General features: G+C 46.3%; 1 protein-coding gene and 2 long non-coding RNA genes across 7 annotated transcripts in view; 2 read left to right on the top strand and 1 right to left on the bottom strand.

Annotated features, from left to right (window-relative positions):
• PLPP5 (phospholipid phosphatase 5) overlaps positions 1–18878 on the bottom strand; it is a 30755-nt gene extending 11877 nt beyond the window's left edge. Inside the window, exons 1-5 of one of the 4 annotated variants that reach the window (XM_081891159.1) lie at positions 18567–18878; positions 8570–8678; positions 6078–6168; positions 3494–3557; positions 1711–1835 (exon numbers count right to left, since the gene is read on the bottom strand). In XM_081891159.1, the coding sequence (XP_081747285.1) occupies positions 1711–1835; positions 3494–3557; positions 6078–6168; positions 8570–8678; positions 18567–18646 (469 nt within the window). In that variant the 5' untranslated portion in view covers positions 18647–18878. Of the gene's footprint in view, positions 1–1710; positions 1836–3493; positions 3558–6077; positions 6169–8569; positions 8679–18352; positions 18427–18566 lie in introns of those variants that run through there. The other 3 variants (XM_081891157.1, XM_081891156.1, XM_081891158.1) reach the window with 3 other exon arrangements.
• Positions 17320–26720, top strand: part of LOC309358270 — a 44587-nt gene continuing 35186 nt past the window's right edge. Inside the window, exon 1 of the long non-coding RNA XR_014163388.1 lies at positions 17320–17841. This is a non-coding gene — a long non-coding RNA (uncharacterized lncRNA). The remainder of the gene's footprint in view (positions 17842–26720) is intronic.
• On the top strand, positions 19735–25323 carry LOC309358271. 2 transcript variants are annotated; one of them, XR_014163389.1, is made up of 3 exons: positions 19735–20024; positions 24020–24130; positions 24980–25323. It is a non-coding gene; the product is annotated as an uncharacterized lncRNA (long non-coding RNA). The 2 variants fall into 2 exon arrangements; XR_014163390.1 differs by lacking the exon at positions 19735–20024 and adding an exon at positions 22361–22695.

The raw sequence follows: 26720 nt of genomic DNA, 5'->3' as shown, positions 1-26720 counted from the left end.
ATCTGAAAGGGGGGAACTCGTGGAAGGGAATAGGTCGACCTTAGGGGATGGAAATTTGGATAAATTGAGTTATTGATGATGAGTGTATTTTGGGAATAAGAATTTGTTCAATATCATTGCTTTTTTGGAAGATTTGGAACACAAGAGGGGGTGGGGAGGGGAAGTCCTGGATATTGGAAAAAGTTTATGAATTGGATTTTATTTGTTTTAATTTGGAAAACCTTAATAAAAATTATTTAAAAAAAAAAAAATAAACCATAGAACCTAGGACTTGCCGATCAGAAGGTCGGCGGCTCGAATCCCCGCCACGGGGTGAGCTTCCGTTGCTCAGTCCCTTCTCCTGCCCACCTAGCAGTTCGAAAGCACGTCAAAGTGCAAGTAGATAAATAGGTACCACTCCGGAGTGAAGGTAAACGGCGTTCTGTGCGCTGCTCTGGTTCACCAGAAGCAGCTTAGTCATGCTGGCCACATGACCCGGAAGCTGTCTGCAGATAAACACCGGCTCCCTCGGCCTATAGAGCAAGATGAGCATGCAACCCCAGTGTCGTCCACGACTGGAGCTAACGGTCAGGGGTACCTTCACCTTTTTACTGCACAGATTGGAGTGTGTGTGTGTGGAGCTCAGGCGAAACAGCAGTATTTGGGTATTGTGTGGGTGAGGGGCTGGTGATTGGACATAGGAGTAGTCTTTAGAGATCACGATGGGGGGGTGGAGATCGGAGCAATATTTGGGGATTGCACTTGTGGGGACTGGGCAATCTTTGGCGATCAGGTTAGTGGGGGGTGGGGTGGGCGAAGAATTGTACGGGTGAGGGTGGAGATTGGGTAAAGCAGCAATCTTTGGGGATTGCATGAGTAGGAGGATGTGGATTGAGCAACTGAACAGTCTTTTGAGATTGCACCGGTGGGGTAGGGATGAGCAAAGGACCTGTATTTAGGGATTGTGCCGGTGGAAGGGTAGAGATGGAGGAAAGGAACAGTCTTTGGGGATCTTGTGCATGGTAGAGATCGGGTGAAGGAGCAATGCTTGGGGTTTGTGTGGGTTGGGGATCGGGCGAACGAGCAATCTTTGGAGATAACGTGGGTAAGGGTGGAGATCAAGCAAAGCAGCAACCATGAAGATCACCTATCTGCAGGGGTGGAGATGGAGTAGAAGAGCCATCATGGGGATTTATAATAAAGGGACGCGGGTGGCACTGTGGGTTAAACCACAGAGTCTAGGACTTGCCGATCAGAAGGTCGGCGGTTCGAATCCCCGCGGCGGGGTGAGCTCCCGTTGCTCGGTCCCTGCTCCTGCCAACCTAGCAGTTTGAAAACACGTCAAAGTGCAAGTAGATAAATAGATACCGCTCTTGCAGGAAGGTAAACGGTGTTTCCGTGCGCTGCTCTGGTTCGCCAGAAGCTTACCATGCTGGCCACATGACCCGGAATCTGTACACCGGCTCCTTCGGCCAATAAAGTGAGATGAGCGCCGCAACCCCAGAGTCGGCCACGACTGGACCTAATGGTCAGGGGTCCCTTTACCTTTTAAGTGTATCATATGGTTGTAGCCAGGACACTCTTCTGCTCACAAAACAGTCTCTCTGCAGATGCACCCTGGAGAGACCTGTGCATGGCTGCCTTGAACTCACCCTGGATCCATCCCATCTCCCCATTTGGTGCTTCCCATCTCCGGCTGCAGCCCCCAAACGAGACAGCTTGCGCACTCACAAGAGGAATGTCCACTGGGGAAGCTCTTGCGCCCCTCGGTCACTATTTGCGCGTCCCCCGTGCACAGCAGCTGAAGGGTTTCCCGGCCATCTGGGAAGCAGCGGTAGAAGAAATCCGGTCGAGGCCTGGAGTGAGGAAGAGACGCAAAGCGTGGGGCTCTGAACGATAAGTGTGGAGAGGAAGAAGCAAGGCGAAATCTAACACTGCACTCCACAATCTGACCATGCAGCTCCTCTTGCAGACTCCACAACTACTGGTCCTTCCATAACCCATCCTGGCGTTTGCAAGTAAAGGCCTTTGCTTGGCTGAAAATTGCTCTGGAGAAGGCAGCAGCAGAGGACATAAATGCCAAATCCCAACTCCTATCACCTCCAGCCAGCATGGACCATGCTGAGAGAGGATGAGAGCCAGAGTCCAGCAACGTCTAGGAGACCCCTGCCCAGCCCGCACCCTCAACCCTGCCTTTTCATTCTCTGCTCTCCAGGCAGTAGCCTAGAAGCAGCTAAGAAAGAAAGATGAAGGAATAGAAGGCGAATGGGATTTCAGGAGCCACATTTACTAGGAAACAGACTGCCTGGCTTACCCATAGAGCAGAACTAGGTGGCAAGTGATAGCAGAACCCTGAGGTGGCTTACTGAATCGGCGGTGGAGGAAAATCATGGATTGTATCCAATGTCAGCCATGCTCAGAGTAGACCCATTGGGTCATATTCAACTAATTTCCACTCAGAGTAAAGGTAAAGGTAAAGGAACCCCAGACCATTAGGTCCAGTCGTGACCGACTCTGGGGTTGCGGCTCTCCTCTCGCTTTATTGGCCGAAGGAGCCGGCGTACAGCTTCCGGGTCATGTGGCCAGCATGACTAAGCCACTTCTGGTGAACCAGAGCAGCGCACAGAAACACCGTTTGCCTTCCCGCTGGAGTGGTACCTATTTATCTACTTGCACTTGGACGTGCTTTTGAACTGCTAGGTTGGCAGGAGCTGGGACTGAGCAACGGGAGCTCAACCCGTTGCGGGGATTCGAACCGCCAACCTTCTGATCGGCAAGCCCTAGGGTCTGTGTTTTGACCACAGCGCCACCCGCGTCCCTTTCACTCAGAGTAGACACATCTAAATCTAGAGTTGGACCTAAGTTAGCCTGTCTATCCATTTCAATAGGCCTACTCAATGTGTCTGGCTGTGAACCAGAAGGTTTGTGGTTTGGGTCCACCCAGGGATAGCTATGGAAAGAATTTCTGCATTGCAGGGGTTTGGATTAGAAGGTCCTTTCAAACTGTACAATTCTTTGATTCTATAGTCTGGGTAGAAATTAGTTGGATACAACCCATTATTTTTTTAATACTCCCCTATAGAATCAGTGGTGGTAGTAATGTCCCTGCAAGCAGAAAACTAGCAGGACAGGCCCTGTGCTGTGCTGCAACCTTTCTGCTCAATATGAACCACCCTGGTACCACTTCTCATAATGAAAGAGGGCATTATATATTGTGTATATATGTGCAGAAGGAGTTGTAATGAATAGATAAATACCTAAATTGTGCCATGTTCTCTAGCACTAGGGAACTATTCCACATTTAGGATGGGCATTCAAAAATGGCAGAGACAAACCCATTGCAGTCTGAAATGTTACTCTCCACTCTGCCACTCTCAGGATATTTATGCAATCCATTCGAAGCGCAGTCAGCCCCGGTCCAAGCTTCTGCAACCGGTAGTCAAAATGCAAAAATACACTCTCTACAGAAAGGACTAGAACAAACACACACACAGAGAGAGAAACAGGATCTCACCTGCCCACGGCCAGCTTCACAGCATTGGTAAAGACACCATTCAGGGTAAGAGCCAGGCTGGCACCTGGAGGAAAGAAGAAGGAAGAATCCATCGTTTTCATCATCTTTACTGATTCAACCCTAGTCAGGCTCATTGTCAGAAATGTTGTGGCGAGAGGGCTGTCTTACGGGGGAGAATTATTGCAAAGGTAAAACACAATCATGGAATTCAAGCCATGGTCTTCCCATCATTCCATCTGCACAAGCATTGAAGTTTGTCAGTGAGATTCCCCCTCTCCTCCTGGGAGGAATGGATGGGGGTGGGAGGGAAAGCCCCATTGCACAAATTTTAGCTCAGGACTTCCAGTGATGGGGCTGGTATAAATAATAATAATAATAATTTATTATTCATACCCCGCCCATCTGGCTGGGCCTCCCCAGCCACCCTGCGCAGCGTCCAACAAAATATTAAAATACAGTAATGCATCAAACATTAAAAGCTTCCCTAAACAGGACTGCCTTCAGATATCTTCTAAATTTCTGGTAATTGTTTTTCTCTTTGACATCTGGTGGAAGGGCGCTCCACAGGGCAGGCGCCACCACCGAGAAGGCCCTCTGCCTGGTTCCCTGTAACTTGGCTTCTCGCAGTGAGGGACTCGCCAGAAGGCCCTCGGCGCTGGACCTCAGTATCCGGGCTGAATGATGGGGGTGGAGACGCTCCTTCAGATATACTGGACCCCACCCAAGAAGGTTGATATGTTTAAAGTGGTTGAATTGTACTCTGTAGAAATAAAGTAAAATTCTATTTTGTAACATTAAATAAGAAGCTACTCTTTCAAGTTATCCCAGTGCCTTTGCACCCCAGACAGAAAGCTAGAACAGGTGAGTACATGGCTATTCTTGGTAGCTGCCCCCAAGCTCTGGAACTCCTTCTCAAGGGAAGCTCAGCCAGTCCCCTCTCTGAAGCATCCTCCACTGGCAAGCAAATACATTTTTATGTGGACAGTAAGCTGTCTTGGAAATACATTGCAATTGGCTTGTGTGGGTTGCATGGAATAAATGAATTCATTCATCTTATTTAGGATTTATATACTGGATTTATATACTGCTTATTCATTCATCTTATTTAGGATTTATATACAGGATTTATATACTGCTTATATACTGGTAAAATCAGTTAAAACAATTTTACCATCAGAAGATTGACTTTACTGATGTTGCACCTGCTGTGCTTTAATTTTTTTACTCTATATTTTACTGTTATTTTATTTTGTTTGAATTATTGCTTGTTAGTCGACCTCGACCACCATTTGGGGGAATACAAATTAAACAAGCGATAAAAGTCTACTTCTTTGACTGCTTCAGGGGGCAGGTAGGGGTTTAGGGCCTGATCCACAGTATACATTTAAAGCAATTTATTGTAGGATTTTAAATGTCAGAGCTTTCCACAAAGAATCCTTAGAAGTGTAGTTAAGCACACTGAGAATTGCTAGGAGACACCTTTCACTCTCCCAGAACTGCAATTCCCAGAGTTTCCTGGGAAGATTGTTAAAGCACTTTAAATATGTGGTGCTGCTGTGCCCTAAGAGGAAAACAGAAAAGGCCCATCCGGAATGGACTGCATGGTTTATCTGAACACTCAAATCAGTTCTAAGTTTATAGATGATCCTTCTTTTGGTCCATTGATGTATTCTTGTATTTTCTGCTGTGGAGGGGGTAAGTTGGGCTCAAAGCTTAGAATAGTTTACAACAACAACAACAATAATAATTTTTTTTTTAAACCCCGCCCTTCCTGGTTCAAAAACTGGGCTCAAGGCAGCTAACAATAAATTTAAAACACTTAATTATAAAAGCAGCATAAAATACAGTGTAAAAACATGAATAACAATAACATTCAAAAATCAAACATTTAGGGGAAATAAGCATTAGATAATCCCCAGGGCTAGCTGGCTGAATTGGTCCTACTTGGGCCAGCGAGGAGGCCAGGAGAGAATTAGCTGTGGGGTCTCAGAGCAGGTAATCTTCATAAAAGGGGAGGGGGAGGGAAGAGAAGGGAAATAAAAGATCAGGCTGAATTCAAATTAAAGGCCAGGCGGAATAGCTCTGTCTTACAGGCCCGACGGAAGGAGGTTAAATCCTGAAGGGCCCTAGTCTCCTGGGACAGAGCATTCCACCAGGTTGGAGCCAGCACTGAAAAGGCCCTGGCCCTTAGGGCTTCCTTAGGGCCCGGAACCTCTAAACTATGGTTATTCATGGACCTTAAGGTCCTCTGCGGGGCAGACCAGGAGAGGCGGACCCGTAGACAAGCGAGTCTGGAGACTTGCTAAATCAGACAAAGGACCCCTCACATCTAGCATCCAGATGTCGAAGGGAACTCATAAGCAGGATATGAGCCCCAAAGCATCTCTCTCTCCTGGCCCAGAAACTAGAATTGGGTTTGACACTGCAGGCAATATAAGGTCCTTGTGACTAGCAGCCACATATAGCTTTATCCACTGTGAATGTTTATAGCCCCCCTTTCAAAGCTGTTCAAGTTGGTGGCCAGGGCTACATCTTGTGGGAGCGAACCCCATAGTTCAACTGCGGTGTGCAAAGATGTATTCACCTAAGCAGGCTTCCCGTGTATCTTCTTGGTCCGCGTTCATGAAGAATTTCGCCAGGAGAATCAAGATCAGGGGAGACAAAAAGGAAATGATCTGGAACGAGATGCGAAGAGACAAGAAATAGAGCCAGCAGCGCTGCAAGAGCAACAACAAAACTATAGGGTTGTATCCAGCATTAGAACGGACCCATTGAAAATAATGGACAGGCCTAAATTATGCTCATGAAGTTCACAGGGTCTATTCTGGGTAGATCTTTGTTGGATACAACCTATCAAGGAAAAAGGTGCTTGCCACCCATAATTTTGTAAGTACTATATTAAAATTTATGCTGCCTGATAAATCAAGAGAAAACAGTTCATTTTAATCAATTAAACATTGCGATCGTAGTCAATATTCAGTATTAACTAAATTACTAAGGTATTTAAGACTCTCCAGCTTATAGGAGATCCTTGGAGCTGAGGGATTGCAGGGGCTTGGAATGGATGACCATTAAGGTCTCTCCCAACGCTACAATCCCATGGTTCCACGAAGTGTTTTGGACCCTGTCTCCCATCCACAACAAGCAGCATGGCCGATGGTCAGGGATGACAAGACTTGTAATCAAGCAACTTTGGGAGGGAGACAGGATCCCCACCCTTTACCTATTGGGGAAAAGACCTCGTACGTCATCGAGTCCAGTTAGGAAGAGTTTCTAGATTAAGGCTGTAATCCTATGTCCAAAGGGACTGAGAGGAGCTCCTATCAGTGCCACTCAGCTTGGTCAATGCCCAGGGATGATAATGATTAATTTTATTATTATGATTATTGTTTAATTTATTATTATTTTATTTATGCTTTTCATTTCATTTTACAATCATTTTAACATTTCAAAACTTGACTTCCTTCCCTTGCTTTCTGTGGTTCCTTAAATGTATTTTTAATATCTTCTGCATGTCCAAATTAACTTAATTTGCTCATTTATTCATCTGCTTTAAATATATACTCTTACAGAACTGCAGGTTATTATAATAATCCTGCCAATGTTCTTATCTGTGTACAATTTATCAGGAAATATTCAATAAACCATTTCCATTCTTTTATCAAAAGTATGTTATCTTGATTTCTTATTCTTCCGGTAAGTTTCACCATTTCTGTATATTCCATTAAGATTTTGTATCCATCCTTCCTTCCCTGGGACTTCTGCTTCTTTCCATTTTGGGGCGAGTAACATTATTGCCGCTCTAGTCACATACATGAATAAATTTCTATACAGTTTAGGTCAGGGGTCAGCAAACTTTTTCAGCAGGGGGCTGGTCCACTGTCCCTCAGACCTTGTGGGGGACTGGAGTATATTTTGGAAAGAAATAATGAACGAACTCCTATGTCCCACAAATAACCCAGAGATGCATTTTAAATAAAAGCACACATTCTACTCATGTAAAAACATGCTGATTCCCGGACCGTCTGCAGGCTGGATTTGGAAGGCGAATGGGCCGGATTTGCCCCCCGGGCCTTAGTTTGCCCACCCATGGTTTAGGACAGGGGTCGGCAATGTGCAGCCCATGGGCGAAATGGAGCCCACAAAGACTGTTTTACCGGCCCACGAGTCACCTGCTTGGCGAGTCCTCCGCACGCTGCGGTAAACCAACACAGCGCGGCATGGGGACTCGCCAAGCGGCGCCGGAAATCACATCTGCGCACACACAGATACCAGAAATCACGTCTGTGCATGTCCAGACGCTGAAAATCGCTTTTGCGCAGGCACGCTTTTCAGCATCTGGGCATGCGCAGAAGCAATTTCCAGCATCGCGCTGTGCTGGCCCGGCCCATGGGCGATCTCCATGGGAGTGATCCAGCCCATGGCTGGTAAACCTTGCTGACCCTTGGTTTAGGTAGTTCTATCCCTATAATTGCCAAAAGAAAAGCTTCTGGTGATAGTTAATAATAATAATAATAACAATAAATTTTATTTATATCCCGCCCTCCCCAGCCTTAGCCGAGCTCAGGGCGGCTAACAACAATAAAACAGTACAAAAGTACAGCATAAACAACACTCTAAAATCATTCATTATAAAATTAATTAATTCAAGCCACTGGCAGCCATTGGGCCAGAGCTCCGCGAAGATTGCCGAGGGAGGGAGTCAGGCTGTGCCCTTGCCAAAGGCCTGGTGGAACAGCTCTGTCTTGCAGGCCCTGCGGAAAGATGTCAAGTCCCGCAGGGCCCTGGTCTCTTGTGACAGAGTGTTCCAGATCGGAGCCCCAGCCGAAAAAGCCCTGGCTCTCGTTGAGGCCAGCCTAACTTCTCTGTGGCCTGGGACCTTCATAAAATGGTGATAGGAATTGCAATCCACAACATCTGGAGGGCATCCCACTGACTAACACTTACATAGATGTGTGCTTTACCGAACATCTCACGCACTGGAGACAAATCTGAAGCGGCATCTGCCTGCAAAGGACACGTAACTACAAGCACAGCCTACACTGTACAAGATGGCTGGCATGAACAAATACTTACAAACATGGGCTTAGCGGGTACATGGTCGGACTCCACATAGGGGTTTTTATAAAGCCACATTTCCTCCGGCTGTATGACTCGCTGGAACGGAGGCAGCAGCTCAGTGAACCTAGAGAGGAAGCACAACCCAAGGACTAAAGTCTCGTTTGCACAATACACTGGACACAGGTACAAGCAGCCTCCACGCACATGTTAAGTGTGTGAAAGAGTGTGCGCCTGTTCACGTGTACAACCCTTGTCCATGCAGACTGTGCACCCCTTGGATGCCATGTGTGAACACCTCTTGGGTGGTGGTGATTTTTTTTTTTTTTTTTTAATAAATATTTTATTAGGTTTTTAATAAACAAATTTCCACTTTCAAATACATACTTCCATAGATCCAATGGACTCCCCCCATCTCCCGAGCACTGCATTCCCTGTGTAACCAAAACCTCAGCAATTTGTTAACTTATTTTATACATAACAATATATCTTCCATTTTATCGTGTTATCTGATGTAAACATTTCAGTACAATTGCATTAATTTTTAATTTCCACACAATAAAAATATTTCATTATCTCACTTCTGTCTTATAGTGTCTTATTTATCAATTCAGAAATTTGCCGATACTGAAGCTATACCTTCCTAGAAAGGAGCATTTTTTAACATTCATACAACTTATAATGCTTTTTCAAATAGACCTTAAAATTTTCCCAAACTTCCTCCGTTTCTTCTTCTCCCGAGTCTCGAATTCTGCCAGTCATTTCAGCCAACTCCATATAGTCCATCAGCTGCGTCTGCCATTCTTCCAATGTGGGTAGATTTTGTGTCTTCCAGTGCTTTGCCAACAAAATCCTCGGTGCTGTAGTAGCGTACATAAAGAAAGTTCTATCTTTCTTGACCATCCTCTGGTCTACCATGCCCAGAAGGAAGGCCTCCGGTTTCTTAGGTAAGGTGAATCTCAGCACCTTTTTTAGTTCATTATGTATCATTTCCCAGAAGGCCTTCACTTTCGGGCAGGTCCACCAGAGGTGTAAAAATGTCCCTTCCTCTTCCTTACATTTCCAACATTTATTATCGGACAGGTGATATATCTTTGCGAGCTTGACTGGGGTCATGTACCACCGGTATATCATTTTCATAATGTTTTCCTTCAAGGCAGTACATGCCGTGAATTTCATTCCGGTGTTCCATAACCTTTCCCAGTCTTCAAACATAATGTTATGCCCCAAGTCCTGTGCCCACTTTATCATAGAGGATTTGACAATCTCATCCTGTGTGTTCCATTTAAGCAGCAAGTTATACATTCTCGAAATTAGCTTAGATTTTGGCTCAAGCAACTCTGTTTCTAGTTTCGATTTTTCCTCCTGAAAACCCACTTTTTTGTCTGCTTTAAAAACTTCCTGGATTTGAGCATAATGCAACCAATCTCGCACCTTGTTTTTTAACTTCCGGCGGCGGCGCAAAACGGCAATGGCGGTCCTCTTTACTCAGTGAAGAGGGGCTCCGCGAAAAAGGGTCGTCCGCTACGGCGAAGCGGAGACCCATTCAGATAAACCGCAGGCAGAGCGAGCCTGTGGCCGTGGGACTCGGCGGGTGCCAGAAGCCCCCCCAGAAGCGAGGAAGGGACCTCGTAAGAGGCTCCGGATCGTGAACGGGGGAGCGGCGCTGTGAGTTCATCGCTCTTTTCGCGGAAGTGAAGCCGCGCTGCTGTTGCTGATGAGCGCCGACCTTTCTTCTTGAAAAACATCGAAATTGGCTGCAATCTACCCGTGAGTAAGGGGTACCAAAGAACTGATTAAGGATTAATTTAAATTTGTCTATTTCGGCTGAAAACGGGAGGCGAGTAACAGGAAGTCCGCCTTCCGGTCCTGCTAATCAGAGCAAAGCAAAAGAACCCGATGCGGGCTGAAGCGCTAAAAAGAGACTTTGAAAGAAGTAAGAAGGGGCATTAATAGACTGTGTGTTTCTAGAAATTGAAAAGAGTGAAGAAGTAAATTTTTTGGTTCATTGTGTTAGAGAATCCTCCTCCTACTGTGAAGAGATGTGGAATTGAAGGGGATAACCGAGTTATTGGACTGCCAGTGTTGTAAAGGAGTACTGTCAGGCTGCTGAAACTTTTTTCTTAACATAAACTGTTGCATTGATGGATACACTATCGCTTTAATACTGTCATTGAAACCTCTCCGTTACCTTGTGGCACTAATTTGAAACAGAACTTTCTGAAAGCCTCCTTTTTGAACTTGGGGACTTCAGTTGAAATAGGAGCTTTGATGGTGGAAAAGAAACTTTCTTTCCTATGAAAACCCCCCCTAGTGGATTTGCGGAGGCATTGAGGTCTGGGAACTGTATCCTATTGGGATTTTTTGTGGTTTAATTGTTTATACTCTGGGCTTGCCTTTCTCATGGATTGAAAGACTATTCGACCTTGAACAGCAGCTGGGGAATGAGTGGCCCAGCGAAAACAAGAGCAGCTAAAGCTAAGGAAGCTTTAGCTGAGGAAGCTAAAGAAAAGAAAAAAGATAAGAGAGCTGGGCAGCTTGTCCAAACAACCTTGATTCATCATCGTAGATCCTCGGTGCCAACTGTGCTGACGGCGCAGGAGGAAGAAGTTGAAACGCCTGCTACAGAAGAAATGGCAGCTGGAGGAACTGATCCAGTCTTGAAACAAATTTTGGAACAACTGGCACTTCTGAATAAGAAGGTGGACGATCAGTCATCTAAAATTGATAGAGCTACATCTACTATCAGCAAGTTAACAGATCAGGTTTCGCAGCACACTCAGGCTATTGAGAAACTGCAAGGAGCTACGGCGGAGAACTACAAACTAGCTGCGGAAGCCAATCAAAAAGCTGAGCAAGCGTGCAAGAAGGTGGAAGAGATCAAAGGGGAAGTAAGACCTTTGAAAAGACAGGTAGGAGAACAGCAAGCCTACCTGTCAATGGTGGAACTGAAAAGTAAGGAATGTAATCTTAGGCTGAGGGCTGTCCCAGAGTTGGAACAGGGCAACCTAGAGAAATTCTTGACGGAGTTGTTTTCTAAATTTTGGGGGGTTGAAGAAGATAAAGATTTCAGGATTGTGACGGCCTTCAGACTGGGAAGATCGGTTAAGAAAGATAAGTCCAGAGACTGTTTGGTTTGTTTGAGAACAAGAGAGGAAAGAGACAAGATATTAGGCCAACATTTTAAAAAATCCCTGGAAGTTGAAGGCAAAAGGGCAGAAATTTATAGAGACATTCCTAAATATTTGTTGGACCTTAGAGCCACATACACAGACTTGGCCAAATTGTTAAGATACAACGCAATCCCTTATAGGTGGGAATTTCCTCAAGGTCTGTCATTCACCTATAGAGGAAAGAAGGTAAGAATTAAAACACCAGAAGACCACCAGAAGTTCCTACACGACAACGAGGAGGACCTCCAAAAGAGAGCTGCAGATTCCTGGCCTCCACCACCGGGATTACCACCAGGATCCATACCATCTGGAGGCGGCCCGGCACCACAGCTTCCGGAAAAGGACGATAAATTAGATACCCAACTGTGATACCCAAGAAGTAGGCCGGGATGTCTCTACAGCTTCTTAGTTGGAATATAAATGGCGGGAATTCTCCAGAAAAACGCAGAAAAGTATTTCATATTTTGAAAAAAGAACAATTGGACATTATTTGCCTGCAAGAAACGCACGTGACAAGACTCCACAGAAAAGTGTTAATCAATAAAAGGTTAGGCCAAGAATTTATTTCATCGGATAAAGTTAAGAAAAGAGGAGTGGTGATTTATGCAAAGGAGAACTTGTCCCCAAAATTTGTATTTAAAGATGAACAGGGCAGAATTTTGGCAATTGAAATCCAGACACAAGGAGAAAAGTTTTTAATTCTAGGAATCTACGCCCCAAATGATGGAAAATCGGAATTTTTTAAGAAGCTGCACGAGATTATGCTGGACTATTTGGACTATAACAACATTATCATGTTGGGAGATATGAACGGTGTCGCCTCAGTGAATATGGATAAGTCACAAAGTGCTAATATAACGAAAGATGGCAGACTACCAAAAACCTTTTTTGAAATGACTGACAATTTGGATTTGATTGACATATGGAGGATCAAGAACCCTCTAGGGAAAGAAGGAACTTTTTTTTCTGAGGCCCATATGACATGGACGCGAATCGACCAAATATGGATAACTAGAGGGCTGGCACCTAAGACCAGAAAAGTGGAAATCTGCCCAAAAACCTGCTCCGACCACAACGCCTTGAGAATGGAATTGAGACTAAATACAACCGGATCGTTCAGATGGAGAATGAATGACGCTTTGTTAAGAGATCAGGAGATTGTTAAGAAGGCCCAAAAAGTTTTAAAGGACTATTTTGAAATAAACTTAAAGACAAATGTGGAAAAAAGAATAATCTGGGACGCAAGCAAAGCAGTTATAAGAGGGTTTCTAATACAACAGAACACGATTAAAAAAAGACTCTGGAATGAAAAGAAGGAGAAGATCTTGGAGAAAATAAGAGAAGGAGAGAGAAAACTGAGATCCAGGCCTAAATCAAAGGAAGTATTGAGAGAAGTGAAGTTTTTCCAGGCACAATATTCGAAACTGATAAATCAAGAGGTGGAATGGAAAATTAAACAAATGAAACAAAGATCCTTTGAATCTGCTAACAAATGTGGAAAATTGTTGGCTTGGCAGTTGAAAAAGAGACAAAAACTTAACACAGTTACAAATCTAGAGATTGAAGGGAGAATGGTTCAGAAACCCGACGAAATTAGAAAGTCCTTCCAGAGATATTTCAAAGAACTTTATTCTCAAAGGCCACAAAAAAGCTCAGAGGTGGACCAATTTGTTATAACTAATGGATTACAAAAAATACCCCAGGAAATGAGAGCAATCCTGAACTGTAATATTACAACTCAAGAAATTGAATGCGCCATTCAGAACCTTCAACTGGGCAAATCTCCGGGACCTGATGGGCTTACTTCCAAATATTATAAGGTACTGAAGGATTCATTGATACAACCATTGCTGGAAGTTTGCAACCAGATTATGGAGGGGAGGAAGGCACCGGAAACGTGGAAAGAAGCTTTCATCACGTTGATCCCAAAACTAGAATCTGAAAAAACTCAACTTAAAAACTACCGTCCTATCTCACTCCTAAATGTGGATTACAAAATTTTTGCAGACATTTTGGCAAGTAGGTTTAAGAAAGTCTTAAATGAAGTGATTCATAAGGACCAAGCAGGCTTTCTCCCTGGTAGGCATTTATTTGACAACACAAGAAACATCATTGACATTTTGGAGTTTTTACAGATTAATTCAAACACAAGAGCGGTGTTGATTTTTATTGATGCGGAGAAGGCATTTGACAACATTTCTTGGCTGTTTATGAAGAAAAATTTGGAAAGGATGGGAGTAGGGCGGGGGTTTGAAAATGGAATAGAAGCAATTTATTCAGAACAAAAAGCTAAATTGATAGTAAACAACGTGGTGACAGAGGAGTTCAAAATTGAAAAAGGGACACGACAGGGGTGCCCTCTATCTCCTCTGTTGTTTATTTCAGTCCTGGAGGTGCTATTGAACATGATTAGAAATGACCGGTTGACACAGGGAATTGTGGTCGGAGAGAAACAATATAAACTGAAAGCTTTTGCAGATGACTTGGTATTAACATTACAGGAGCCAGCCTCTAGTACTAAAAGAGCGTTAGAATTAATTTCTGACTTTGGTCGGGTGGCGGGATTCAAGCTGAATAAACAAAAAACTAAAGTTTTAGCAAAAAACTTGACAACTACTGAAATAGAGGAGTTCAGAAAAGAAACAGAACTAAATGTGGTCAAAAAAGTAAAGTACCTAGGGGTCCATTTGACCTCCAAAAATTTGAATTTATTTAAGGACAACTATGAGAAATGTTGGTCAGAGATCAAAAGAGATCTGGAAATATGGTCAAGATTAAAACTTTCCTTGCTGGGCAGAATAGCTGCTATAAAGATGAATGTATTGCCGAAAATGCTATTTTTGTTTCAGGCCCTCCAGATCGTGGATAAGGTGGAATGTTTTGGAAAATGGCAGAGGGATTTATCTAAATTTGTCTGGCAGGGCAAAAAGCCCCGAATAAAGTTTAAAATACTAACAGATGCGAAAGAAAGAGGGGGGTTTGCCCTGCCGGACTTGAGGTTATATTATGAAGCTGCAGCCCTCTGCTGGTTGAAGGATTGGATTTTATTGGAGAACACCGATGTCCTTGACCTGGAGGGATTTGATAATGCTTTTGGGTGGCATGCATATTTGTGGTATGACAAGGTTAAAGTTCATAAATTGTTCAAAAACCATATTGTCAGAAGGGCAATTTTCATGGTCTGGTCAAAATATAAAGACTTATTGGAGAGTAAAACTCCGAGGTGGCTCTCACCGATGGAGGCCAAAGCACGTAAAAGACTCAATATGGAGGCCCACTGGCCTAAATATTGGGAAATAATTGAAAAAATTGGAGATAAATGGAGGTTACAGAGTATGGAAAAGTTAAAAAATTGGGTGGTGGTGATTTTAAAGAAAAAGCAGAAAGCCAGTACTGGGGTTTCCTCCCAATATGATCATAGGGTGATCTGAGCAACAAGAATGATGAAACCATTTCCAGCAGGCGTTTTCAAAGCGGTCTACAATTATCACTTGAAATATCAAATCGTTTTCATAAAGAAACCAAAATTCCAAATAACCACAAATAATACAGGAGCTCCAATCATATGAGGAACAGGCAGCCAGTCACTGAGTTGACCTCCCTTTGGCTGCCTGCGCCCAGAGGACTGGATTCATGGAATGCCAGTCCAGGCAGAATGGGTATGGAGAGGGAGGAGAGGAAAAACCAAATGTCTCTAGCGTGGCAGAGGTGCCCCAGTCCTGGAACACCCTCCTCTTCTAGGCATGGACAGCCATGAGTTTGTTGGGAGTTCACAGCCCTTTTGTTTTGCTGCAGGTTTGGTAAAACTGATTCTGAGACTTGAATCTGCTTCGTGGTTTTAGTATTGATACTGATGATGTTTTACAGTTACTGTATTTTTCGCCCCATAGGACACACCTAGTTTTTTTTTTGGGGGGGGGAAATAAAGAAGAAAAAAAAATATTTCCCCCCCCCCAGGTGCAGGGCTGGGGTGGGGGACACCTGAGCTTCCCCTGACCCAGCCCCCAGAACAGGCTGCTATCTGCAAGCCGTGGGAGAGCTTCACGTGGCGTTCCCACGGCTAGCGGATAGCTTCCTGAAGCCTGGAGAGCGAGAGGGATCGGTGCACACCGACCCCCCTCGCTCTCCAGGCTTCAGCGAAAGCCTGCATTCGCACCATAGGACGCACACACATTTCCCCTTCATTTCTGGAGGGGGAAAAGTGCATCCTATAGGGCGAAAAATACGGTATCTTAATTGTGCTCTGTGATTTGGAACAAATTTTTTTTTTTAATACTGCTTTGAGGTCACCTGTGACAAAAGTCAGTGTGTAAGCAAGCACATTAAATAAACAAACGATCAATTTCAAGGCGTGCTTTCCCCACTGCATGCACACACATATAAAGGACCCTGCCCCACCTCTGACCTACACAGTGGTTGATAAGAGGGGCACAACCTGTGCAAGCTCTGGAGCTGGATTTCTGCAGGTTATGAACTACAGATTTCAGCAACCTGGAGGGTGCATTTATCTCATCTAAGTGAGGAGAGAGGATGCCCTCTCAAGGCAGGGAGAGTGGCTATGTTTCTAAGCAATGAATTTTGAGCAGGCTTGATATCCCTGATCGTGCAGAAACCTGCAAGCTAGGATTGGACCGTTCAGCATTCTCAGGCCTGTCTGAATGATAAGACTGTGTGTGCACATGCACACATGATAAATTCATATTTGCTACTTATTTGTGACACAGGGTCTATATGACTTCCCCTTGAAGCCGTGCATTTTGTGTTTTCCAAGTCAGGAATGAGAAGAGTTGCGGAGTCCAACTCTGACCACCTCTAAGCCAGCACAGCCAATGGTCAGGAATGATGGGAACTGTAGTCTAAGAGCAACAGGAGAGTCACAGTTCCCCTATCCCTATTCTAAGTGAAGAGCAATATTTTGTAAATGTGAAAATGTGATTCTCTCCTCACCCACCCTGGCCAATCCTTTGCTCTTAAAATTATTGCATGCAATGAGATTAACCAAGTTAACATGGGCTCCTCTTGGATATTCTCTGCAACAGGACTATTAACAATAATGATGCTGATTATAATAATTGCCTGCTCTTCACCATAAGGTCCCAGGTCCTACAACAATGTAGAAATACAAATTTAAAACCAGTTAAAACAACTGAAACGAACAAGGGATACTTTTCATCTCTCCCACTGTTTTTGAAATTGAGTTTCAATACGTAAAATAGTGTTGGACCAGGCTTGAGAGTCATGTGAGGGTTAAAACATGTGCTTTGTCCTAGCGCAAGGAAATGCCCTCGGAGTCTGCTCTGATCCATTGCAAAATAGCAACTGATTTTAAAAGTTGAGGCATCTGTGGGAACAGGGGTTCATTTTCAACAGCCTAGCTAGAGAGAAAAGATGGGGCCGCTTGGAGAGACAGGCCTCTCCCTACAGTAAAAGCCTGGGCTGTGAGAACGCAGCAGAATTATTTAAACAACGGTGAGTGGAACCATTTCACCATTAAAAGTGCAGAACAGAACAGCCCTTACCCCTACGTCTCTGGAGCCAAATCCAAAAAGAACACATCAGCCTTGGACTCCTGTCAGTCCAAATGTCAGACAAGCGGCAACAGCACTGCCAAAACACAGGAGCAGCTACCCCTCTCATTGTGTCAACACAAGGGGTGGGGGAACGTCAGCTGACCAGGTGCTGCCAGCAGGTATTGCCATATCAGCTGCTCGTCACTGGCATTTTCTAGGGAGTTGCTGCCAGTCAGGGTAGGCAACACTAAGCTCAATGGAGCTATGGACTGACTCAGTATAAGGCTGCTTCCTGCAGACCCCCGTGTTATACCCACTGCGAAGGAACCATGTGGAAAGGGGTGTGTCAGACAGAGCCTCTGGCAATATTTCCCATGCACTAGGGAAGTATCAAGCACAGCAGGAATTAGAGCCAGGAGTGTGTTGTAGATATAAGGAGGCTTTTCCTGAATACAGTGGTATCTTGGGTTAAGTACTTAATTCGTTCTGGAGGTCCGTTCTTAACCTGAAACTGTTCTTAACCTGAAGCACCACTTTAGCTAATGGAGCCTCCAGCTGCCGCCGCACGATTTCTGTTCTCATCCTGAAGCAAAGTTCTTAACCCAAGGTAATATTTCTGGGTTACGTCTGTAACCTGAAGTGTCTGTAACCTGAAGCATCTGTAACCCTGTACTAGTACCACTGTACTAGTATGGCATCCACCTTGAAGAGAGATTCCCAATCATCTCCAGCCAGAGACCCCTGCCTGAAACCCTGGACAGCTGCTGCCAGTCAGGGTTGGCAAACTGAGCTGAGATGGGCCAAGGGCCCGATTCTGCATAAGGCAGCTTCCTGTTCCTCATTTTTCCAGGCCCTTATGTTACGAAACCTGCGCCAGAGGCACGTAGACCTAGAGATGACGGAGGACATGGTCTGGGGCCCTCGGCCCATACAATGCACGCCGCGCAGCAGAGGGCAGACATCTATGGGGCGCAAAGCGGCACGGCGGATTTTCTTTGCAGCTCCTGCGAGCCACACAATATGCACAGGCAGATACCCACGAGCAGGCGTGCCCGGGTGGCCGCATATCGCGTACCACTCCATGCCCCAAACGTGGCACCGAGAGGCCTGGCTCTCACCTGCTGAGGCGCAGGAGGGCGGAGGGAGGCCCCTCTCCTGCGCATCGCCCAGCCTGCCTTCTGCTGCACCGCCGCGTTGCCCCTGCTGCGTGCATTGCGGCAGAGAGAGAGAGCGAGCTCTCCGCGCATCCTCTTTCCCGGGGATGCCAGGCCCGCGCCTTGCGCGCCTCCCTCGCGACCCGCCCCCCCCCATCCCGCCCGCTTTTGCACTCACAGGAAGAGCCCCAGCAGCGCGGCGCGCACCCCCACTTCCAGCAGCAGCAGCGCCAGCCCCGCCCGCGGGACCCGCCGCATCTCCGCTGCTGCGGCCCGGGAGCCACGCGCAGCCCTCCTGCCCGGCCAGGATCCGCCTTCTCTGGGGGGAGGAGAAGAGGGCGGGGCGCGCAGGGGGAAACGGGCCGGGGGACTTACTTCCGAGTAAGCCCAGCCGCACTCTTCCGGCAAGCCTGCGCGGGGGTGGAAAGGGAAGGGGCGGCGCGGGGCACGATGCTCCTTGATGCAGCTGCTGCTGCTGCAAAAGCCCAAGCAGCTTCATGGGCGTGGCCAGGATTTTGTGGGAGAGGGGGAGGCAGGAACCTCAGATTTATATTGATTTTTACTGATTGGGGGGCAGCTGCCCCGCCCCGGCTATGCCCATGTGCCATTTCTCACTCCATCAGCGGAAGCCTTGGGTCCAGATCGCCTGAGGTTGTTGTCTTGCGCTCTGCACTGGTGGTGGCAACTAGGTGCACCCAGTGGCGTAGCGTGGGGGGTGCAGGGGGGGCCGGCCGCACCGGGCGCAACATCTGGGGGTTAGGGTTAGGGGGCGCAAATCCACGGGTTAGGGGGCGCAAATTACTTGCCTTGCCCCGGGTGCTGACAACCCACACTACGCCACTGGGTGCACCTGTGCTGTGTCTGGACAGGGCCGGCCCACCCATAGGGGCTAGCGGTGCCAGGCACCAGGCCGAGAGCCCGGGGCCCGAGAGTTGAGTTTGGGGAAGAGCCCACCCGTCGGAGTGCTGGGCCTCAAGTTTGGGGGGCAGCCAAGCCAGCAAGACGCTGAGGCGGCCGGCCGGCTCCACCCTCCTGTGTGCCCGGGACTGGGCAACTGGGGGGGGGGGCGCCAGGCGGATCTTTGCACCCTGGCACCCCATATGCTTAAGACAGCCCTGCCTATAAGGCAAGGTGAGGCCACCGCCTCATTCGGGGCAACAGATGCAGGTCTCTGCCCCCCACCCTCGTGTTCCAGACGTAGACCTTGGGTCACCCCATCTTCCCTGGAGGCATAGGCACCAAGTCTGGGCTGAGCCCCCCCCCCCAGTCTTGAGGGGCTTGGCCTCATCAGGTGGTGGGGTCCTGTTGGGCTGTGCGGGGCCTCCCTGCAGCTGTGGCGGACCTCACAGCCTCCTCCCACTGCGTGCATGCGCATCATGCATGTGATGACACACACAGATGCCGCTCCCTTCGAAAGCTAGGCAGAACCAGGCGCCTGCCTGGTAGGGAAGCGGAACTGCTGTTTTGTGGTTCACCTCAGGTGCCATTATGTCTTGGGCTGGTTCTGTGTGCCACATTTTATGAAGAAAAGGGAGCATGTCCAGCGTATGCTATGGGGTCTCGGAACCAAGATGAGAAATGGTTGAAAGAGTTGGGTATGATTAGCTGGAAGAGGAGAAGATGAAGAGACTTTTTAGTAGGTTTTTCAAATATTTGAACGGTTGTTACGAATAAGATGGAGTGAGTTTGTTCATTTAAAGCACCTAGGAATTGTAGTTCACCTATCACAGAGTTACTTTTCCCAGCACCCTTAACAAACTACAGTTCCCAGGATTCTTTGGGGGCAAGCAGTGTGGAGACAGCCCTAGGAAGCTGGACTACTGCAGTATGGGGTCCGTGGGGACTGTCCATGGGGCGGAGGTTCCTCCTCCTTAGTCTGGTGCCATGGGCACCATCAACTGCTGCTTCCAGCTTCTAAAATCACATGATTCTCCATGTGAGGACAAGTAGTCCTTCAGCTATTCTTCTCTTAGGCAAGTTGGAACAGAAATTTTACAGGGCTTGGGGGTATCAATGGGTTCTTAATGCAGTTGCAGCCCTATTAAAAAAACTGGGGAACTCCAGATGTTTTGCAGGAGGCATTCAAACACATGCCAGATGTTTAAGCGTGTGCAGTTAAAGTGGGTGAAAATGCACAGCAAATTCACTTTTTAAAAGAAAATGAAAAAAGGGTGGGCAAATGCACTGAAAAGTGTGGGATGAACAAATGATTAGTGGGAATATGTATAAACACCACAGATACAGATCAAGAGGAATACCCGTTGTCGTATATGGCAGGACAAATACTCAGTAAATACCAGATATAGTCTAACCAGCATGTAAGCTTCCTGATAGCCAACTGGGAGGAATGATCACTAAACAGGTTTCTCTGGAGGAACTCTACCATGGGGACATGGCCTTGGATCAGTAGTGTAAGGGCAAATTCAGATGTGCATTGTTTCTTCGCACTCACAGGACAAATCCTGCACAGCTACCCCCCCTCCTAAGATTACCCAACCTTCTAAAAGCATACAATAATATAATTAGACAATAATAATTACACTAATTAGCAATAATTATTAGCAATGCATTGCAATAATTATAATTAGCAATGCATTGCAAAGTTCAATGCAGATGTCCACGTGCTGCTTTTAAGCTAAATCTGTAACAGTAGTACCTCAGGTTAAGTACTTAATTCATTCCGGAGGTCCGTACTTAACCTGAAACTGTTCTTAACCTGAAGCACCACTTTAGCTAATTGGGCCTCCTGCTGCCGCCGCGCCGCCAGAGCACAATTTCTGTTCTCATCCTGAAGCAAAGTTCTTAACCTGAAGCACTTTCTGGGTTAGCGGAGTCTGTAACCTGAAGCATATGTAACCTCAGGTACCACTGTATTTCCTGTGTGAGAGCCAGTGTGGTGTAGTGGTTAAGAGCGGTAGTCTTGTAATCTGGGGAACCGGGTTCGCGTCTCCGCTCCTCCACATGCAGCTGCTGGGTGACCTTGAGCTAGTCACACTTCTCTGAAGTCTCTCAGCCCCACTCACCTCACAGAGTGTTTGTTGTGGGGAGGAAGGGAAAGGAGAATGTTAGCCGCTTTGAGACTCCTTCGGGTAGTGATAAAGCGCGATATCAAATCCAAACTCTTCTTCTTCTTCTTCCTGCAGTAATGATTGGGCAAATGATTTGGAGTGCTCCAGTATCTTCTTTTGGAGTGATTTAAGTTGTGTTTTCCTTGACGCTTCTACTGAAGCTAACGTACCTTGCGTTTTCAGTGTTCCTTAATACTTAGCTTTGGAGCATATAAAAGGACTTCTCGGTGTCCTTCCTGCACGTCTTCTCCAAAGTGACCTTAGGTGTCAATCCTTTGTGGCTGACTCACTTCCTTTCATAGTCATTGACTCCAATCACCAGAAAAGGCAAGAGGGCTTCTCATTCAGTGGTTAAAAAGCTCTCCTCTCATGCCGGACTGGTGGCTCTAGGATGCTGGAAACGGGGGCCCTGCCACAGAAATAGAAATGGGACTTTAAGCCCATCCCACAACCCTGTGACTCTACCCCTCAGCCTAAGATTATATGTAAAAGGAGCAAGCCCATACATCAACAGACACTCTGTTCTAGAGGCAGCTTCCCAAAGGTCCATTTCAACCACATTTGCTTTGCTCATCGCTTTAAGACATACACTGCTTTCCATCTCTGCTCAGGGTCTGGAAAATATTACATGTTCTTTTTTGGCAGTGATGAAATAAACAACAATTCACTCTGGACTCGGTAGCTGCTTAATTTCGCTGCAAAGCAATTATGGAGGCTAATGGATTCCTTGCAGGGTTTGCACTCTTAGGATCTGTGCTGTTAATGCCGGTGTTTGAGGTTTATCTTCCTGTCTGTTTGACCTCATAAGAAAAAATCCTACCAGATTTCATCATGTTTAATTATTAAAGTAACCCTTTGGGATGCCAGTTAGGATTTCGGACATGACTTTGGGTAAGTGCTTCTCCTGGTGTTAATTAGAAAAACTGACTCTGCCAAAGAACCTCCAGCACAAATAGCTACTGTTGTCTAAGAGCCTGCACATGGGATTGATGCTTATACACTGAAGACAACTTACTTTTCCATCTTTTGCAGGTTAGGTCAGAATGAGGCCCCACTGAATCCTTTCCTCCCTGGAAAGGGTGCATAGAATGGCAACCTCACAGAGATGCCCTGCCCCTTTCTTCCCAAGCACTTTGTCATTTGGGCTGAGTCTCATTTCCACCTGTTAAATTTTAGGGGGTCTCTCTCTGTTTGCATTGGGGCAGGAAGCTTTGCAACACCTGTGACTTTGCTAAAGAGGTACAATGCTCCCTTCCTTTTTTTATTCAGAAACTTTGTACTTGTCTTATTACGTAAGATGACTTTTCTGTGTGGTATCTGAAGAAGTGTACATGTACACGAAAGCTTATACCCAAAACAAACTTAGTTGGTCTCTAAGGTGCTACTGGACAATCTTTTATTTATTTCTACTATGTAGTATGGTTACTGGCCAACCCAATCTCTGCTGAGCAGTGCATGAGATACCAAGGGTATTGGCACTTAACTAGGGTTTAATCCATGGGTAGGCAAACTAAGGCCCGGAGGCCGGATCAGGCCCAATTGCCTTCTAAATCCGGCCCGTGGACGGTCGGGGAATCAGCATGTTTTTACATGAGTAGAATCTGTCATTTTATTTAAAATGCACCTCTGGGTTATTTGTGGGGAACAGGAGTTTGTTCATCATCTTTTTTTTTTTTTTTTTTGCAAAATACAGTCCGGCCCCTTCTGACCCCTTTAATCTTCAGAAGATTAAGGCACAATAGAGGCTATAGTGTCTTTATGAAACATGGTGTATTTACACATATTTGCAACCTGAAGCCTTCAGTGGAGGGGCGTGCAGAACATTGCAGCCAAAGAGTGTTTCTTGTTGCTTCTCCCATAACTCCAGCCAACTGGAAGCAGAAGCCAACCATGCTCCCAGTCTCCCTTGAGTATGGCCTCTCCCAGCCAGCCCACATGGAGTTCTCCCCTGCTGCTTCTTTCCAGAACCCCTTGCCAAATGCAAATCCCGCTTCCGTTTACATCATTGCTTTCTGTGAGCCTGGAAACCTCCTCCTCCCGTCTCTGCCTGCTAAAAATTTGCGTTGTCAATTGCCCAAATACTTCCCTTAATACTCCAAATATTACTCCTAATATTTCCCTTAATACTCCAAATATTAGTTACATTATGACATCTACTAATTTAATAATTTAGGGGGATTCCCCGCACCAAAGCTCATAACAGTATGCTACAGGAAGGAAGGCAACCTCCATGTTTTGTGAAGAAGGTTGCTTGCTCTTAGAATAAATGGCAAAATAGTGATATACCTAGGAAGCTGCTTTAGCGAGTCAGACCATTGGTCAGTTTAGCTCAGTATTGTCTATAGTGACTGGCTTTCTATCTCTGGGATTTCAGATGGTCTTTCTTTCCTAGCCCTACCTGGATATTAAAATGGGTTTTTCCATGCAAAGCAGGTGCTCTATTACTGAGATATGGCCCTTCCTCTAAACCTGGGAATTACGGGTTTTCGGCTATGTGTAAAAGGAGATTGGAATGCTCTCCCTTTAGAAATGTTGCTTAATGAAGAATATCCTTACTTGTTAGAGAAACAAGGACGTGAAAATGAAGGGAGGCATGGAAAGAGGATGGAATAGCAGGCCCCTCAAAGTTCTGAAGAAACATCCATACTCGGGAGGAACAAGGCACCCTGAGCAGGTTGGTGGGATGGCAAGGTAACAGCAACTTGCCTTCTTTTGTGACATCTCTTGCTGCCGTCTTAAAATCCACTATCCCAGGGGTGTCTAGGGTGGGAGTCTGAGTATGTGTCAGAGAGGAGGCTTTTGTTTATTTTATTTATCTTGCTGCTTATAATCTGTTTAGATCTTGGTTTACTTTGTTACTTATACCTTGTTTGTTCATGTTTTTGTCCTTTCTTTTAGACAGATACAGTGGTACCTCGCAAGACGAAATTAATTCGTTCTGCGAGTTTTTTCGTCTTGCGAATTTTTCGTCTTGCGAAGCACAAATTCCCATAGGAATGCATTGAAAATAAAACTTGCAAGACGTTTTCGTCTTGCGAAGCAAGCCCATAGGGAAATTCGTCTTGCGAAGCAACTCAAAAAACGAAAAACTCTTTCGTCTTGCGAGTTTTTCGTCTTACGAGGCATTCGTCTTGCGAGGTACCACTGTATTTAGAGATGAGGTCATGTTACTAAAGCGGGTATTTTAGATTAGAGTCTTGCAAGTTGTCTGGGGTGGGGGGACGACTCCCACTTTGTCAAACTGCTGGAAAACAGAAAGGGAAGGAAGAGTGTGGTCACTGCTTCCCTGGAGTTAAGACTGTCCATTGCCGAAGATGCTTGTGCACTACAGGGTCTCATAGAACTGGCAGATCATGCAGGAGGTTTCTGCATAGTGACGTGTCTGAGGAGGAGCATGAAGATTGAGAAGGCATTGCTGGGGGAGTGAGAATATGGAGAGGTTTGATCAGGTTGATACAGTAATGCTAAAAATCCGTAATCTGTTCTCTCTCCCTCCTTTCCACATCCTCTCCTGAATCTACAGATCCATCTCTATGAAAATGATCTTCGCCATCAGGATCACCAAGAAATCTTTAAATTGATGCTGAGGGGCCTCCTTTCAGAGGCCCCAACCATCAAGACATTACCATGCATGTTGAAGTGAATGTGTTGATGGCGTCACATTATGTCTCATTTCAGCAGAGTGACTCACCCCTCCAACCCGTGTTTTGTCAGCAGAATCACCCACTGTTCACCCCTTGGGTCCTTCCACTGCCGGCAGGCAAGCTGAACACCCTGGAAACTTCTGGACTAGAACGCTCCATGACGGGTCGTAGTCTGTGCTCCTGTTTTCTCGAGACAGATGAAGTTGCAAGATGAGAGAAAAAGGTGGAGATCTTGGGAGGCAAAAGTTCCAGGCGGCGCAGCAAGGGGTTTCCCCTCCTCAAATTTGAACAAAACTGAGAACTGAACAAAGAGTAGAGGGGAGAACCTCAGCGCTCTGAATGAAAAGCACTCTCACTTGCCAACGCCTTGAAACCCGAGCGCACAGCACTGGTCTACTCTGCAAAAATAGGGAATTAAAAATCAACCAACTGCATCCCAATAACAAGCAAAAAGCAAGGAGCAAAGAGGTACGTGAAGGGGATAGCAGCAACCACGAAATAACAATGAAAAGTGAGGGAAGGATTAAGGGGGTCTATCTCAATGCTGTTGTTAAACTGTAACACTACGCTGTGAAAATGCCGAAGATGCTTATGCGCTACAGCAGGGGTCGGCAACGTGTGGCCATGGGCCGGATGCAGCCCACGGACTGTTTTACCGGCCCACGAGCCGCCCCCAAACTGAGCCGCCCACCTGGTGAGTCCCCTGCATGCTGCACTAAACCAGAAATCATGCACGTGCAGATACCGGAAATCACATCTGCGCATGGCCAGACATCGGAAATCGCACCTGTGCAGAAGTGGTTTTCGGCATCCAGGCATGCGCAGAAGTGATTTCTGGCATTGCGCTGTGCCAGTCCGGCCCACGGACGATCTCCGTGGAAGTGATCCAGCCCATGGCCAGTAAACCTTGTTGACCCCTGCGCTACAGATGGCAGATCATGCAGGAGGTTTCTGCATAGTGAAGTGTCTGAGGAGGAGCATGAAGATTGAGAAGGCATTGCTGAGGGAGTGAGAATACGGAGAGGTTTGATAAGGTTGATAAAGTAATGCTAAAAATCCATAATCTGTTCTCTCCGTCCTTTCCACATCCTCTCCTGAATCTACAGATCCATCTCTATGGAAACAATCTTCGCCATCAGGATGACCAAGAAATCTTTAAATTGATGCTGAGGGGCCTCCTTTCAGAGGCCCCAACCATCAAGACATTACCATGCATGTTGAACTGAATGTGTTGATGGTGTGATGTTACGTCTCATTTCAGCAGAGCTGGCAGGGCGGCTCACCCACCGTTCAGTCCTTGGGTCCTTCCACTGCCGGCAGGCAAAGCTGAACGTCCTGGAACAGCACTACCCCACATTTCTGGCAAGGGATCTCTCCTGGTGTGCAAGAGGGATGGTGGTCTTGATTCTGAGGGGCTTTTTCCTCCTATAGAGCTGAGCCTTTGCATGATAACAAGCTGAGAAGAGGGACCTGGCTGTCAGCAGCATCCAATATCTGCTGGCATGTGCAGGGAAGTTTCCCAACCTGATCTTATGCACCTCGCCTTCATTCCCTTATTTCAAATAGTTTGAGGACAAATGACACCAGAGGTGGGTGTAGCATGGTCTCCCCGTGGGGCCA

The sequence above is a fragment of the Podarcis melisellensis genome, assembly GCF_964234715.1.
Source record: "Podarcis melisellensis genome assembly, chromosome: 15".
NCBI lineage: Eukaryota > Metazoa > Chordata > Lepidosauria > Squamata > Lacertidae > Podarcis > Podarcis melisellensis.
This window is presented reverse-complemented; position numbering and strand designations above follow the sequence as displayed.